At 38.2% G+C, this 11,647-nt stretch overlaps 7 protein-coding genes across 7 annotated transcripts; 5 read left to right on the forward strand and 2 right to left on the reverse strand.

The window, feature by feature from the left end:
• Positions 1 to 9: 9 nt before the first annotated feature.
• On the reverse strand, positions 10 to 1,171 carry SOCG_03231 (60S ribosomal protein L7). Its single transcript, XM_013161719.1, has 2 exons — positions 978 to 1,171; positions 10 to 681 (listed from the first exon to the last, which is right to left on the reverse strand). Exons 1-2 carry the CDS (start codon positions 1,104 to 1,106, stop codon positions 55 to 57), a joined length of 756 nt encoding a protein of 251 aa, XP_013017173.1. The 5' UTR covers positions 1,107 to 1,171; the 3' UTR covers positions 10 to 54.
• A 37-nt stretch (positions 1,172 to 1,208) lies between these two features.
• On the forward strand, positions 1,209 to 1,864 carry SOCG_03232 (40S ribosomal protein S14). Its single transcript, XM_013161720.1, has one exon. The coding sequence runs from the start codon at positions 1,282 to 1,284 to the stop codon at positions 1,699 to 1,701; it is 420 nt and encodes a 139-aa protein (XP_013017174.1). The 5' UTR covers positions 1,209 to 1,281; the 3' UTR covers positions 1,702 to 1,864.
• An 876-nt stretch (positions 1,865 to 2,740) lies between these two features.
• Positions 2,741 to 3,539, forward strand: SOCG_03233 (40S ribosomal protein S16). Its single transcript, XM_013161721.1, has 2 exons — positions 2,741 to 3,188; positions 3,271 to 3,539. The coding sequence occupies exons 1-2, from the start codon at positions 2,814 to 2,816 to the stop codon at positions 3,316 to 3,318; spliced, it is 423 nt and encodes a 140-aa protein (XP_013017175.1). The 5' UTR covers positions 2,741 to 2,813; the 3' UTR covers positions 3,319 to 3,539.
• Positions 3,490 to 5,531, forward strand: SOCG_03234 (cmgc/cdk/pitslre protein kinase Ppk23). The gene is made up of 2 exons (XM_013161722.1): positions 3,490 to 4,618; positions 4,662 to 5,531. Exons 1-2 carry the CDS (start codon positions 3,764 to 3,766, stop codon positions 5,010 to 5,012), a joined length of 1,206 nt encoding a protein of 401 aa, XP_013017176.1. The 5' UTR covers positions 3,490 to 3,763; the 3' UTR covers positions 5,013 to 5,531.
• On the forward strand, positions 5,465 to 8,962 carry SOCG_03235 (arginine transporter Can1). Its single transcript, XM_013161723.1, has 2 exons — positions 5,465 to 7,432; positions 7,473 to 8,962. Exons 1-2 carry the CDS (start codon positions 5,692 to 5,694, stop codon positions 8,867 to 8,869), a joined length of 3,138 nt encoding a protein of 1,045 aa, XP_013017177.1. The 5' UTR covers positions 5,465 to 5,691; the 3' UTR covers positions 8,870 to 8,962.
• On the reverse strand, positions 6,954 to 9,742 carry SOCG_03236 (uncharacterized protein). Its single transcript, XM_013161724.1, has one exon. It carries the CDS (start codon positions 9,667 to 9,669, stop codon positions 9,112 to 9,114), a length of 558 nt encoding a protein of 185 aa, XP_013017178.1. The 5' UTR covers positions 9,670 to 9,742; the 3' UTR covers positions 6,954 to 9,111.
• Positions 9,743 to 9,831: 89 nt separating this feature from the next.
• On the forward strand, positions 9,832 to 11,645 carry SOCG_03237 (autophagy specific phophatidylinositol 3-kinase complex subunit Atg14). The gene is made up of 3 exons (XM_013161725.1): positions 9,832 to 10,132; positions 10,209 to 10,385; positions 10,487 to 11,645. Exons 1-3 carry the CDS (start codon positions 9,896 to 9,898, stop codon positions 11,489 to 11,491), a joined length of 1,419 nt encoding a protein of 472 aa, XP_013017179.1. The 5' UTR covers positions 9,832 to 9,895; the 3' UTR covers positions 11,492 to 11,645.
• Positions 11,646 to 11,647: the final 2 nt, after the last annotated feature.

Genomic DNA, 11,647 nt, shown 5'->3' on the forward strand with positions numbered 1-11,647 from the left:
CATATAGACTAGAAGTAAGAAACGATATAGTTATTTTGAACATCTACACCAAAATTAAAGCATCTTTCTAACAAGAGTGTTAATGTGCTCATCACGCTTACCAGTGTCACCTCCCTCAATGAAGTGGGTGAACTTACGAGCTCTGAAACCACCCAAAGGAGAAGAGAGTTGGAAGGGCCAGATGAAGTTGGAGGCTTGCTTGAAGTTAGGGCCAACAGTGTAAATTTCGTGAATCAAGTCCTCAACAGACATGATAGAGTACTTGCCCAAATTGGCCTCAATGAGGGAGTTGTCAGTAAGAGCAATACGTTGCTTGTTGATCTTTCCGAAACCGCGCTTGTAGATCAACTCACGAACAGTCTTCAAGTTGGGGATACCATAGGTAACATAAGGCTCGACAACTTGAAGCATTTCCTTGGTAGCCTTGTTAAACTTGATGAAAACACCGTTGTTGATTTGGATTAAACGCAAGAGTTGCATGATCTTACGGGCCTTAGGGGGGATGTTGTTAACACCACGAAGACGGATAACGAAGATCAACTTGGGCTCATCAGGGACATAGAAGTTGCCCTCAGCACGAGCCTTGCGAGCGAGTTCAATTTGTTCACGCTCAGCCTTACGGTATTCGGCGTCATAAGCTTCAGCACGCTTGGCAATGAGCTCGCGCTTCTTTTGGCGAAGCTAAATTAATGTTAGTTACTATTCCCCAAGAAAAATTTAAAAAAAAACAAAAGGATTCTTTTGTTTGGATGCAAGAAAAGTGAATTACAAGTAAAACAGTCAGTCCCGAAAGATGGTATACTGGAAGCACATCGCGGCGCTAGCTCTCCAAAAAAAGTTGTCATCATACTGTTTTTCTTTTGAGAAGTAAAAGATTTGCTAATTACTAAAGAATAGCAAGCATGTCTTTCACTTCACACACACTTTGTCTCATTTGCGTTTAAGCAAAATTTTTATTTTTGCTCATATATACTTACACCTTTCTTTTCAGCAGCAGCAGCAACACGTTGTTCACGAGATTGCTCCTGGGTCTTCTTCTTCTTCAAAAGAGACTCGGGAGCAAAGATTTGCTCCTTGGAAGGGACCGTCGACGATGCTACAGCCATGATGGTGGATGTCTGGTGTTGAAGTTTGGTTTCCAAGTCAAAGAACACAAGTTTCTCCAAGAGCAGTCACAAATGTTGGACTTGAAAATTGTGACTGTTTCTTGGGTATGGTAACACGAAATTTACAGAGAAAAGAAAACACGTTGTTGTAAAGTATCCGGAACCAACCACAAAAATGGCTACCAACGTTGGCCCTCAAATCCGCTCTGGAGAGCTCGTCTTCGGCGTTGCTCACATCTTCGCCTCTTTCAACGATACTTTCGTTCATATCACTGATTTGACCGGTAAGGAAACCATTACCCGTGTTACTGGTGGTATGAAGGTCAAAACTGACCGTGATGAGTCTTCTCCTTACGCTGCCATGTTGGCCGCTCAAGACGCTGCTGTCAAGTGTAAGGAAGTTGGTATCACTGCTCTTCACATCAAGATCCGTGCTACCGGTGGTACTGCCACTAAGACTCCTGGTCCTGGTGCTCAAGCCGCTTTGCGTGCTTTGGCTCGTGCTGGTATGCGTATCGGTCGTATCGAAGACGTTACTCCCGTCCCTACCGACTCTACTCGCAGAAAGGGTGGTCGTCGTGGTCGCAGACTTTAAATATGTTTGGGGTTCTGGGACTTTTGGATTTTTACTATCGAATCTTTTGTGTATATGCTCCGTTCCTCTTGTATCACTGTTACAAAAGGGTACCAATTGATTTGATTGTAGGTATTCATACAATAAAATAAACTATCGAAATCCTTTCTTATGAAATCGCTCCTATAACTAAGCGTTTAGTAGTAGTACTAAAGTAAGTACCGTAGTATTCTCATATAGTGTAAGGTGTGTCGTGCATGATTAGACAGGGAGGAAGATAGGACGAATATTTGATGTGTCTGTGTTGCATTAATACATAAGTAAACGACTGCTGGAAGTTGCGATTTTAACAAGTCGTTATTTCAAATAAACTTTCGACCGTTAGAAAAACTTTACGATTGCTGATTTAGTTGTTATACATACACGAGATTTTTGCATCTAAATCTTCAAATTCGGAGTTGTGTACTTACTACTTTACTTTATTTATTCATTGTGCATGTAAACTTTTATATCCTTGGTGCTTTGCTAGACAAAAGTGAATGACTATTTTCATAAAATTAATAACAACAGTAATAAGAAGTCAGTTCAACTGAATTTCAATTAAGATTGTTGATAATTTAGAAATATGTCACTAGTAAATATGAATAATCCAAGTATATGTAGTGACCATATAACTTTTACAGCTTGGAAAACATGGTGAGTATTACGATTTCATTCAATTTTATTTTATATTTTCGAAAAACCCGATTATTTATCCTGCATAAAGATAAATGTCATTCATTGACTTGGAAAACTGATTTGCTATAACAAGAAAATAAGTAACCATCTCAAAACAAAAAAAAAACAAAAATTAAATCACTCAAATTAATCAAACAATTTGAATCTTTGAGATGTAAAACTTACATTTTGCTTAACTACATTTTTCTAAGTATTTTTTACTGTAAACAAAAGCATTAATAACGTATTTGTTTTCCTAAAGACATGCGCGTTAATCCTCGCTATATAGATTACCGACCGCAACCAAGATATCTATGTGTACAAATAAAATGTGACTGCTTTTAAGGGTGGTCCCAAAGTCGAAACTTTTCTGTTTCAGCAGTTCACCACAGAAGAACCACCATCCACGAGCCAACATGCAGTCAGTTCAGTGCTTTGGAAAGAAAGGCAATGCCACGGCTGTTGCTCACTGCAAGGCCGGTAAGGGTTTGATCAAGGTTAACGGAGCTCCTCTCTCCCTCGTTCAACCCGAAATTTTGCGTATGAAGGTTTATGAACCCATCTTGGTTGCCGGTGCCGACAAGTTCGCTGGCGTTGACATTCGTGTCCGCGTTTCTGGTGGTGGTCATGTTTCTCAAATCTATGCCATCCGTCAAGCCATCTCCAAGGCTATCGTTGCTTACTACCAAAAGTTCGTTGACGAACACTCTAAGGCTGAACTCAAGAAGGCCCTCGTCACCTACGACCGTACTTTGTTGGTTGCCGACCCTCGTCGTATGGAACCCAAGAAGGTAAGTCTTTTGTTAAAGAGTTTCCAAAACACTAGTTTTGGGATTCATCAGTATCTTATCTGTTTACTAACATTATATATAGTTCGGTGGTCACGGTGCTCGTGCTCGTCAACAAAAGTCTTACCGTTAAAATGTGGTTGGCTTTGTTCATTATGTATCTATACAATTGATTCTCCTTCCTTACCACATATCAGGGTTTTTTTTGGTAATTATATATCAAGCCATTACCACAATTATATTAGGAAGTATTGTAACGTGTAGCCTCTGCAATTTCGCGATCATACAAGTTTCATTCGTAGCCTAGTTAATTTAATTTCATGGTAGGTGGATATATTAGTATGCCTATCCAGGTATGGAAGAGTAGAGATGAAGAGGTCTCATAACCCATGGTAATTGCTTTTAGGTTACTCCATGTATTTGTGTTCAGTAAGTAAATAAAATTTGCTTTATCGAGATAATAAATTCACTACATATTAGCAGTTAGAAACGCTATTGTAGTGTGAGCTATTTCCCATCACTGATCACTCTACAGTGAGGAATGTTCATTTATGTTTATGACTAAAAGAAGATAGAAAATGGCACAATCAAAATGGGATTCTTTAGAAAATGATCAATTTGCCTCTGAAAACCAAAAATCTGAACTTGAATGGAAAAAGAAACGCAAACTTGAAAGAAAGCGGAAACGCGAACTACTGGAAGAAGAGACAACAAAAGAAGATAGAAATATATTATCTTTCAGGTCCTATCTATCAGCCAATGTACCTCGATTGGGGTCTTGCGATGGTATTCAGGATTATGAAATCTTGAACAAAATAGAAGAAGGATCTTATGGAATTGTCTATCGTGCAAAGGAGAAATCGACGGAAAGGTTAGTAGCTTTAAAGAAGATAAAGTTCGATCCTAATGGGTTTGGTTTCCCAATCACAAGTCTAAGGGAAATTCATTCATTAAACAGTGTTCGACACGACCATGTGATGGAACTGAAGAAGGTCGTAGTTGGTAATGATTTGAAAGATATATACTTAGTTATGGAGTTTATGGAACATGACTTGAAATTTCTTTTGGATGATATGCCTGAGGATTTTCTTATATCTGAAGTAAAAACATTATTGCTTCAGCTACTAGCGTCTACGGCCACCATCCATTACCATTGGCACCTACATCGAGATTTGAAGCCGTCAAACTTATTGATGAATAATACAGGGGAGATCAAAGTTGCTGACTTTGGTTTAGCTCGCCCAACGTCCGAACCAAAACCAAAATTGACCCGCGTTGTTGTTACACTTTGGTACCGAGCCCCAGAGCTTTTGCTGGGTACTCCGAGTTATGGTAGAGAAATCGACATGTGGAGCATTGGGTGTATATTTGCTGAAATGGTGAATCGAACTCCGCTTTTTCCTGGAAAAAACGAGTTGGATCAGTTGCATAAGGTAAGTATTAATATAATGTATCCAAATTTACTAACCACACAAGATTTTTAATATTTTGGGGTATCCTGATGAAGAAGATTGGCCCCAATACAGATTACTACCTCATGCCAGTAAAATAAAACTACCGACAATAAAAACGAAGAATAGATTACGAGAAGTTGTGAAGAACCTGACAGCTAATGGATATGATTTGATGGAACGCCTTCTTTGTCTTAATCCAGCTAAGCGCATATCGGCAAAAGAAGCATTGCTTCACCCATTTTTTTACGAGTCTCCTCGACCTAAAGATCCAAGATTTTTCCCTACCTTCCCAAGTAAAGCCAAAGGTGAAATACGCGGTGGAAATTTCATGTCCACCAGTACCTCACAAGAGTCTATGAAACAATCAAGATAGTATGTTTTAATCTTCCTTAGCAACAGTCGGAAAATGAGAATGATAAAAGTCTGATATACTTATACTATGGAACTAAAATATAATTCGGCCCTTTTTTGATTTTCTTCCAAACATATAATTAATGAATCACTTTCGAAAGAGAACGATGGGATAACTAACCAATTGATGAGCAAAATCGAGTGGACTCTACTACTACTGCCTTCTGTTTTCTCTACAGTTCTAATGTCGTTCGAAACAAACAGTATATTGTCAGAGGTATATATAACAATTGAGAGTGAAATTACAAGTTCATACAAACGTTGGTTGTCAATGATGGATTGCTAAATTTGTACAATATTCGATGCTTTGCATTGTGCATGGATGTCTGATGTAATAAGATTCACAAAACCATGAATAGTTTGGTTGTCTTGGGGAATCTCTTGTTATATTCATATTTTTATTTTTTAATACAGCTGGAATAGGTTTTCCATATTTATTGTTATCTAACATAGTAAACGATTTTAGATATTAAAGTATTCATGGTTGCGAAATTGCTTAGCAAAGAGATCACTGTTTAAGTGCCCAACTGCAGTATCTCAAACTATCAACATATTAACGTAGAGGACAAGTATTTAAGAAGCAGCGAATTTTATACATTTCAATTTAATTTGGCCGCTAGCGCCTGTTATAATTTAACACAATGGCAAGGTTACTGACAAAATCCACTCAAGTAATCGAATTTCTGTCAGACCAGCTTTCCCGAAGAAATGCTCGACATTTTTGGGAAACCCAAGAGAATTTGGAATCATCAAGTCCTTTACTACAAGAACCATGTGAGAATTATAACAGTCTCAACGTCTCAGACTTACCTCCATTATCAAGAAGTGTTACAGTTGCGGAAAATGAACAGTCTGGAGATGCAGTAAAACTAGGAACTTTTGAAGGCTGTTTTATACCTACTACTTTAAACGTTTTATCTATTTTACTGTACTTGCGGTTTCCATGGATCGTAGGAGAAGCAGGAGTTTTAAAGACATTAGTAATGCTTGTTATTAGTTACACTATAGGATTCCTCACAAGTTTGTCGATATCAGCAATCTGCACAAATGGTATGGTAAGAGGCGGTGGTGCATATTACGCTGTTTCCAGGTCCATTGGTCCTGAAATGGGTGGTTCCATTGGCTTCATTTTTTACGTTGGTCAGATTTTGAATACCGGTATGAACATTTCCGGATTTGTTGAGCCTGTAATTGGTTTGGTTGGAAAAAATTCTGGCACAGTACTTAAACTTATCCCAGAAGGATTTTGGTGGAACTTTACTTATACTACTGTCGTATTAATCCTTTGTTGCAGTTTGTGTTGCTTAGGTTCTGCAACGTTCGCGAGGGCATCGAATGCGCTGTTTATAATCATTATCCTCTCTACCATATCCATTCCCATCTCGGCTGTGTTGGTTCGTCCCTTCAAGAATCCTAGTCTCGATCTCTATTTTACAGGCGTGAAGTTGTCTACCTTTGTCGATAATTTACGTTCATCTTATACAAAGGACTTAAATTCAAATCTCCAGGAATCATTCAAGAGTACTTTCGGTGTTTTCTTTCCTGCGACTGCTGGTTTATTAGCTGGTGCGAGTATGTCTGGTGATTTGAAGGCTCCTTCTCGTGCAATTCCTAAAGGGACCCTTACTTCTCTATTCACAACCTTCCTTTTGTATCTTACCGTTATTCTTTGTATTGGTGCATCTGTCACTCGATCCGGTCTTTTGTTTGACATGGAAGTGCTCGAACATATCAGTTTGCATCCTTTACTTATCATTTCAGGTATATTAGCTAGTGGAGCTTTTAGTTCTTTTATGGGTATATTTGGTGCTGCTAAACTGCTACAAGCTATAGCTCGTGATGACCTGATCCCCGGCTTATTTCTATTTGCTAAAGGATCTGAACAACAAGACATACCGTTTCGTGCCATATTTTTAACGTATGTGATTACTCAAGTTAGTCTTTATTGGGACATAAACATGCTTTCGTCAATGATAACTATGACTTTTCTCTTAACATTTGGATTTATTAACTTGGCCTGTCTATTATTAAGATTAAGCAGCACTCCCAACTTTCGTCCTACCTTTTCGTTTTTTAATCGATTTACTACTGGTTTTGGGTGCGCTCTGTCTTTCGGGATCATGTTTTATATCGATCAAATAAACGCGTTTGTCTCGTTCTTGATTGCTGGATTATTGATTTTTGTCATCTACTTCACAAGTCCTCCAAAAAACTGGGGTGATGTTTCACAAGGAATTATTTATCACCAACTTCGAAAGTACCTTCTGCATACTAATAAAACGAAAGAGAATATAAAGTATTGGCGTCCACAGATTTTATTGCTCGTAAATAATCCAAACCGCTCGGAAAATATAATTCGTTTTTGCAATTCTTTGAAAAAAGGTAAGTTAGTACACAGCTCTCAAATATGCTAATCTTCCAGGGTCACTTTACATTTTAGGGCATGTAATTGTGTCTAAGGATTTTCAAGCCAGTATGGAAGAATTGCGAAGACAGCAACAACTATGGCATGAGTTCATTCTTGAGAGAGACATCAAGGGATTCGTGGATCTTACTGTTGCACCCGATGAAGTATGGGGAATTCGTGGTCTTATTTCATCAGCTGGACTAGGAGGTATACGTCCAAATATTGCCGTACTCACGTTTATAAACACAAGATACAAAAAGATTGATGCAGCGAAGCACAAAACTCTTGAAGATGATGACGAGTCTTCTAGTGCCAAAGATATGTCGGACTCCCACATTGCTGAACATGCAATTTTACCAGTTAAATGGGTTCAAATTCTAGAAGACATTCTAGCTGGTCTTGTTGACGTGATGGTAACTTATGGATTTGATAGACTGCAGTGGCCTCAGACAAAAGGAACAAAACGATACATTGATATGTTTCCCGTACACATGGCTTCAAATTTGGAATCAAATACGAGTAGGACGAGGCCTTTATTTGCTACTAATTTAGAGACGTACACAATGGTTTTTCAATTAAGTTGGATATTACACACATCACCTGAGTGGAAACAGGGCTGCACGTTACGGCTGCTTACTATCGTAGAGCACGAGAATGAAATCAAAGCTGAAAAAGAAAGTTTGGAACAATTACTAGAGACATTCAGGATGAAAGCAGAAGTGAAAGTTCTGTGTCTTTCTTCAAGCAACTTGGAAGCTTATAGATATATCTTGAAAAATGAGCCCATTTCACCTGAAAATGCAGCCACTATAGAGCTTATGCTAAAAGATGACCCTTGGTGGAATGATCTTTCACGACATCGGAATAGTTCAATGGCTTTTTCGAAAAATTCGTTAATCCATCGTAAATACTCTGACTATAACTTTGGGGCATCCAGTGCTCGAAAGCGAAGTGCTCCACCGCTGAGCATTCCTTTGAGTTTCCGACTTGGTCAATCCCTAAAACAAGCTCATCCTTTTAGCCAACCTTCATCCGTTGACGATGAATATGACTCGTTTCCTAAACTTAATCGATTTTGCTCCCATAATTCCCTTGAAACACCTTATGATACACAACCCCAAATGTCCGATTCTAGCGAACACCAGAGCATGGAAAATGAAGATCTAGATGATAATTTCAGCTTCAATAATCTTTCGTCGAGAGCCCAGTATATTATTATGAACGAAATGATCAAGGAACACACACAAGATACTGCGGTACTGTTTACTGTTTTACCAGCGCCCCATGCCAAAACATATCAGAACTTTACTAAATCAGAACAGTATGTGGATGATCTGCTTATCTTCATGAAAGGCTTACCTCCTTGTGGATTAATTCATTCCAAAAGTCTTACTATCACGACAGCACTATAAATTTTTTGGTTGACTTATACCGGATAGTTGTACTATATTTATTCATCAAAATTAATTATTCATTTTATATTTTCCTTAAACATGACAGCTAGACATGTATGTAGAAAAACATAGAACACTAGCAGGGTCAAGACCAAAACGAAAGAGGTAGAGATGGGATAAGTGAAATATATATGGAATAGGTACAGATAGAAATACGCGAAGTTATTTTTTTTTCGAGTGTATGTGGAGCACTAAAAGCCTTAGACACTCACCGTTGATTCCATGCTTTCAATAGTAGAAGAGGAAGGATAAGAGGGCCGGAAACCGCGTGTGGTTGTAATTCTTCTGGGATCCATTTTGACTGATTCAGGCCAATCAGCATATTCACTGTCTGTCTGATCTTTCCACTGAATATTGACGGATCCATTTGTGAGTTCTTTTTTTCTGAGAATATCAGCCAAATCGGCAATTGTGTTAGGAACTTGTTGTTGCATCAACAAACGGTTCCTTTGAGATACGGGCATAGCTAAAAGTTCCTTGTCTAATGGTTGAATAGACCGATATCGACGATAATTTAGTAATTGAGACATTATGGATGTAACAACCTGATCATTTTCGAAATCCGCCTTCAAGATTGGGACCCAGTGATCTTTGCGAATCCGTGGAGGACGCATTCCATAAGGAGCTGTTGATTGTTCTTTCTTGGCGAACGGTAATTGAAACAATTGCGTCGGTTTCAAAACTTGTTTCATAGAAAATAAAACTTGGTTTGTTTGTATATGACGGAATAAATACAGGGATTTAGACACAGATTTCATTTTGGAGGGTTTCTTACGGCCTACCAGGTACGCGCACTGTTCTAACAAGACGCGAAATGAGTTGATTGCATTTGGTGGGTTTTCGGTAAACATATTCGGTGTTTAGACGTAAGGTCACCGAGTTTTCCGATAAACAAGGTCATAATAATAATAAAACAGTAACTTTGGTAAGAACACATATCTCAATTGTAAACGAAAAACGTAGGAGTTTCTTAGCCATGTTAGAATGTTGCATGATGGGCAAGGAAATTTCCGAGTTTCGGTGCTTAAATCGGTTCAAATAAGAAACATTCAAGATCAGCGAACTTTGCATGCTTTAACAATAGACGGAGCTCAAGATTTATGGAAGCGTCAACAACAGTTGCGATATGCAATTTCACAAGGAATACTCCATGTCTTTTTGTCAATTCATCTTCCTCGTGTGAGTCTACCTGTTTATATTACCGAATGTAGCGAAAACGCAGTAAGTTATGACTGTTTATACATATATTTCGAACAATGAGGATCAAAATAATTATCTAACTTCTTTGTCTCAATAGAATCACATCTTTTACATTGACGAGAAGGTGCGCCGCAAGGTCTTCCATAAATATGGAAATCCCTCTTCGTTTACTCTTCGAAGTTGGTGCTCATCTAATGCTGAGGGACCCTTTCATTTGCACAAGGAATGGAATATTCAAAGAGGACAGCGAGATTTTATGTGGATAGGCAACGATGTAAGTTGAATGAACAAGGTGCGACAACAATTCATAAAACATCTAATTGTGGTTATCGTTCATTTTTAAGAAGTATTTTGAGTCCAATTGCTAATATTTAGCCTATATCTGCTGTTTGTGAAATGCGCAATGGCCTAGTATGTGATTTTGCAGATGGCGTGTATGTTTACACGGATCAGCAAAACGATGATTCCAAAGAGAGCCTTTCTAAAAGTATGTCTGCATTGTCCTTGGACCGGCAAAAAGATGCATATTCAACGCAAACCTTACTGCGTATTTTAAATCTTTCCCAATGCATAGATGAATTTGAGCTCACACAAAAGAAAATTCGCAAACGCTTAATTACGGAAGAAAATTTGGTTTTAAGACGTAGCCATGGTTTAAAATCTACGTATAGTAAAAGACTCTTTTTCCTTTCTCAGTTGCAAAACCGACAATCAAAATATTTATTCGCGTTCCATAAACTAAGAGATGATTTTGCAAAGAAGAAAGAACAAATCGCACATAATCACTCGCAATTGGAAACGCATTACACATTTATGAAGCAGTTGGATGATCGTTACCAGGAAGCTTATGCTCAAGTAAAGATGCAGTGGGAAACAAACTTGCAAGTCCGGATCCTAATTGCTCACGCAACCCGATCTCATATAAAAGATTTGTGTACCGTTTATCCTATTCGAACTATTGATGATCAGGTACCTTTATTTACAATCCGAAATCTTCGATTTTCTTTGGTACCTAATTCAATTCCCCCAGCTGAATTGGCTGCTGCATTAGGCTTCCTGGCTCATTTGACATTTGGTATTTCTCGTTATCTGGAGTACAATTTTCCTTATCCAGTCTCGCCAACAGGTTCGAGATCAACGATAGTAGATCCTCTTTCTCCGGACTTAATGAATCGTTGCTTTCCTCTATATCCCGCTGCCAGGGCTCTCCATGCATTTGAACATGCTCTTTACCTACTAAACCAAAACATCGTATCTCTTTTAGCTCATTATGGGTTACCTAATGATCAACCATCGAATATAATGACTAACTGTGAAAAGCTTGTACAGTTCGTTCTTTCTGGACAGCATCTTTCTTTTGTTCAAGTTATGTCTACTTGAAAAAAAAAAATTTCTTGTCTCATTAAAGGAAGCGGGTTTCTATTCTTACTTAATTTAGCCAGCTATATATGTATCCCTTTTAATTTATTACCTTCTTGTTCATTTATTCTTCCATACTTAGATTAATATAAAAGGCTACTACACATACCATAAGCA

Source organism: Schizosaccharomyces octosporus, assembly GCF_000150505.1.
Source record: "Schizosaccharomyces octosporus yFS286 unplaced genomic scaffold supercont6.1, whole genome shotgun sequence".
In the NCBI taxonomy this organism is placed as follows: domain Eukaryota; kingdom Fungi; phylum Ascomycota; class Schizosaccharomycetes; order Schizosaccharomycetales; family Schizosaccharomycetaceae; genus Schizosaccharomyces; species Schizosaccharomyces octosporus.